General features: G+C 39.0%; 1 protein-coding gene across 1 annotated transcript; it reads left to right on the top strand.

The window, feature by feature from the left end:
* Positions 1 to 2,053: 2,053 nt before the first annotated feature.
* LOC140762789 (probable long-chain-alcohol O-fatty-acyltransferase 5) lies at positions 2,054 to 3,849 on the top strand. The gene has a single exon (XM_073100739.1). The coding sequence runs from the start codon at positions 2,147 to 2,149 to the stop codon at positions 3,158 to 3,160; it is 1,014 nt and encodes a 337-aa protein (XP_072956840.1). The 5' UTR covers positions 2,054 to 2,146; the 3' UTR covers positions 3,161 to 3,849.
* The last annotated feature ends 757 nt before the right edge of the window (positions 3,850 to 4,606 follow it).

Genomic DNA, 4,606 nt, shown 5'->3' with positions numbered 1-4,606 from the left:
CTTTGATGGGTTCTACACTACCAAAAGATAGTCCTTGATACTAATGATATGTTAGAAAATGATTTCTGTATGTGCGAACGTGATGCAGGTGTTCGAACACGGGGTTCGAACGCGCCTGACCGCGTTCGAACGCACATTTTGTGTTATCTATTTTTGCGAATCTAATGCAGGCGTTCACAAAGGCGTTCGAACGCGACCCCTTCCGCGTTCGAACGCGACTTACAGGAATTTTATTTTAATGAAAATAAATAACTAATACAATATGAAAAGACCCTACTAAATGTATCACTCTTACCAAGTCTCGTCTTCTTGATCGGCCACTTGCACATGTGCGTTGACAAGGAGCCGAGCAGCCTCGGCAACAATAGTGAGCGAGGCCGCGCTCTCCAACTTCGTCTTCTTGATCAGTCACTTGCGCAGCCTCGACAACGGCAACGAGCGAAGTTGTGCTCTTCGGCCTCGTCCAATCTTTTCTCAAGCCCGACAACGTCGTCCTGCGTACTCTTATGAGGTGATTGGCGTGGGTTTGAGGGAGGAGACACATTGAGATTATTTGGGTAATTTACTATTTTTTCTAAATTTAATGAAATCGTTAACTTATTAGGGGTATAATTGGTCATTATAGATTTTTCTTTATCGCTGTTACCCGTTTCACTTTGCACCAAAGTTTGGGGGTGACATTATATCTTAAAAAAGTTTAGGGGGTCCCCATAAAAACTAGGTATACTTCGGGGGGTGTTAGAGTAATTAACCCTTTTATTAATTATAATTAAATTTATGTATATTTCTATTCATGCTTATAATTATGTAATTCTAACGTCTAATTTATATTATTAGGTATAAGGAAATAATAGATAACCTATTTGTTATATATGATGGAATATTCAATGACTATTTTACTCATATTTTATCAATAAACGTATATATTTAGCCTTTTATTTTTATTTTATAACTAGATACCTAATTTTATGTAAAAAGAACAAACATTTTATTCTTATTTTATAACTAACATTTTATAATAATAGTATATTTATAACATTAAAAGTTTATCTATAATATAAATTTGACTAGTTAATAAAGATTAGTAAATTTAAAACCTAATAAACTATCATATTTTACATGAAATGATTCTAATTAGATAAACGGTTAACTTCACATTACTTAAAATTTTTCAGATTTCGAACCCTCTACTCGAGACCCCGTGGACTCTATTAGCGATAAGTTGACGAATGGGCGGAATATGCGGTTTATATTTTTCTAATCAGATAGTGAGTAGTCTTAACTTCGAGAGAGCTTTTCGATGTTATGATATATTATATAATATATATACGCATTCTGCTTTAGCCTCCGGTATGATTATATGATCCTATATAAAGGTGATTATAGTTGAGTATGTTTTAACAGTTTTATTTGGTTAATAATATAATTTACCTCTGAGATGGATTATGTTGAGTATATGTGTATCTGTGTGTGAGGATCCTACCCGTTTTGTCGCATGTGCCTACGTGTCGTGTGGGTGCATAGGCGACCACGTGCTTATGCTAGCTAGGGGTGTTACATAAATTGAGTATATAATTAGTTTTACTAATCAGTTTTTAACAACAATAATACTGTTGGAAAAGTTTCGTTAAGACTTTTAAAATGAGTCTGATAATAAATTATAATTAACTTATTTTAATATTTTAAATTATTTTTGACTTACCTAACTATTAAATACTTATTATTTCTATTATTATATATTAATTTTTGCTTATTTTTTGTAATATAATTTTGATATTTTTAGTTATAAAAAATAATGCTTATTTCGATGTTTATTCCGTGTAACGTAATTTCGATGTTTAATTAAAAAAAAATTAAAATTACTTTTAAAACTATTGAATATTAGTCTTTAAAATGTGTTTTATTAAAAAATAATAACATTAAGATAACAAATTAAGCGATTTAAAATAGGTAATAAATTGTTATAATAATTTTTAATAAATACATATTTTTTTCCTTATTGGGGAAGCGGGTAAACACTCAACTAGGGCTACTTATAGCGTTAGTTGGCAAAGCATTCTAAGACTGAAGAAATCATATTAAACGACAACTGCCGTCTGGTGCAGACAACTTAGATCTCCGCCTCCATCGCGAGATACCAGCAGCCATGGAGGCCGATCTACGAAGCCTGGCAAAATTCTCACTCGTCGTCTGCGCCTTCATGGCGTACGCCCGCTTTGCCTCCGCCCACCTCCGCCCCGGCCTCCCTCGCCTCATCTCCCTCCTCCCCCTTCTCCTCCTCTTCCCCTTCCTCCCCTTCTCCTTTTCCTCCATCCACCTCCGCGGTATCTCCGCCTTCTTCCTCGTCTGGCTTTCCCTCTTCAAGCTCCTCCTACTATCCTTCGACCGCGGCCCCCTCCACCCTTCTCTTCCCCTCCTCCCCTTCGTCTTCGTCGCAACCCTCCCCGTCAAACTCCACCAATCCAAACCGGAGCCAAAACCCACTTCCCATTTCAACTCTCTCCTCTCCTCCACCATCAAAGTCCTTCTCTTGGCATTCCTCCTCTCTCTCTACCGCTTCAAAAACCAGATGAACCATTACCTCCTTCTTGGTCTCTACTGCATCCATATGTACCTAGCCTTAGAGCTCGTCCTCGCCTCCGCGAAAGCCGTCGCTTGTGGCGTCCTTGGCATGGATCTCGAACCGCAGTTCAACAAACCGTATTTTTCCTCCTCGCTCCGTGACTTCTGGGGTCGCCGCTGGAATCTAATGGTCTCCGCCGTCCTCCGGCCGGCGGTGTACGGCCCCGTCAAATCCCGGTGGGGCACGGCGGCCGGCGTCGTCGCCACCTTCCTCGTATCCGGCCTCATGCACGAGGTCATGTTCTACTACCTCACGCTGAGGAGCCCCACCGGGGAGGTAACGGCTTTCTTTTTGGTCAACGGGGTTTCCGTAGCGGCGGAGGGGCGTTGGGCGGGGAGAAAAGGGTGGTGGCGGCCGCCGAAGGCGGTGGCGACGCCGCTCACTTTGGGGTTCGTGGCGGCGACGGGGTTTTGGCTGTTCTTTCCGCCGATTATTAGAAGCGGGACGGACGACGTGGTGCTCGAGGAGTGCAGGGCGATGATGGCGTTTTTGGAGCGGACCGGTCAACAGTTGATTGGGTCGACCGGCTTGGTTTAATTCAACAACTGCTTTAATTGTTTCTTAGGAAATTACTTTTCCCTCCGGTAGTTTTTGACCTCATTTCAACTCATTTCTGTCTAATTTAAACTTCGGGCTTTTTGGGGTGTATGCCTTCAAAAATCTCTTAGTTGCTTGTGCTTAGGGGTGTAAACAAGTCAAGAGTCGGCACACTTCTGCGTAGGCTCTGCTTAAAATTAATTTTGAATTGGAATTTTTGTTTAGACTAGGCTTGGTTCTATTCAAGCCGAGCTGTAGCTGAGTCGAGCTTTAAATGAGCCCCACCGTCCTCTTCAAGCATGCTCCTCAGAGTGGAGAAATTTAAGGTTTAAGGTGGAGGAGGGCGTGGAAGGAGTTGTCAGGGTTAGGAGACATGGTGGGCTAGGGAGGAGTCGTTGGTCCTAAGAGTGGAGAAATTTATGGTTGGGTGATGGGGGAATGGTTCGGAATGAAGAGTGGGGAAGAAGAGGAGGAAGAATAAGACAGATCTAAATTTCCTATTTTGTTGGGAAAGTGAAAACTTTGGTGAAAAAACAATCACGCTATGGATTTTGGGAAGAGAGAGAAGATGGGGAGGACAAAGAGTGGAGGATGGATCGTTGTTTGTATTTAATGATATGTATTATTTTGACCTATTTGCATTTAAAAATATAATAAAAAATTGTTGTACGAGTTTAGTTTGCATTTAATTTGATGTGATTCAGGTTTCATAAGATCGATTCACTATTCACAGAGATACTGGGCTCCATACATCGTCTATTTATCTTTCAATTGCTATTAAAAAAAAAAAATTTATCTTTCAATTAAGTCATATAAATTTTTAAGACAAGTTTAGTTAAATAACAAGTCTAATTAGTGATATAAGTCTTTAAGACAAATCTAGTTAAGTTAAATAAATCTTTAAGATAAGTTCAAAGTTTTTAAAGCAAATCTTAATTTGAGTCATATCAGCATTTAAAGGTAGTCATAGTATGACTCATTGTAGCTGACTTCTTTATATAAAAAAGTTAGGGCTCCTTTATTTAAATATCCAAATATTAAGAAATTATTTAGTCTAGAATTTATCTTAGGAGTAAAAGTAAAATAACTTAGAAATATAGGTAAATTAATCTTTCTTCATCACCATCATTGTCGCCTATTGTCTTTTTCACCATCACCACCACCACAATCCCTTCTTCCACCCTCTCCATCTACCATCATTCACCCTAATTAAAGCATACACTCCTAACAGTAGTGCGGATGAAATGATTTAAAATTAAGGTAGTGGATTGGATTTGTATTTAGAAAAATCAAATAAAAGGGATCCCTTAGAAATTATTTAGTCTTGAAATTATCTTAGGAGTAAAAGTAAAATAACTTAGAAGTATAAGTAAATTAATCTCCCTTCATCACCACCATCGGCACCTATTGTCTTCTTCACCATCACCACCACCACCACCATCCCTC

The sequence above is a fragment of the Typha angustifolia genome, chromosome 7 (assembly GCF_048772165.1).
Source record: "Typha angustifolia cultivar Huaian chromosome 7, ASM4877216v1, whole genome shotgun sequence".
Classification (NCBI taxonomy): Eukaryota; Viridiplantae; Streptophyta; class Magnoliopsida; order Poales; family Typhaceae; genus Typha; species Typha angustifolia.
The sequence above is the reverse complement of the archived record's forward strand: the minus strand, read 5'-3'. Positions and strand labels throughout refer to the sequence as shown.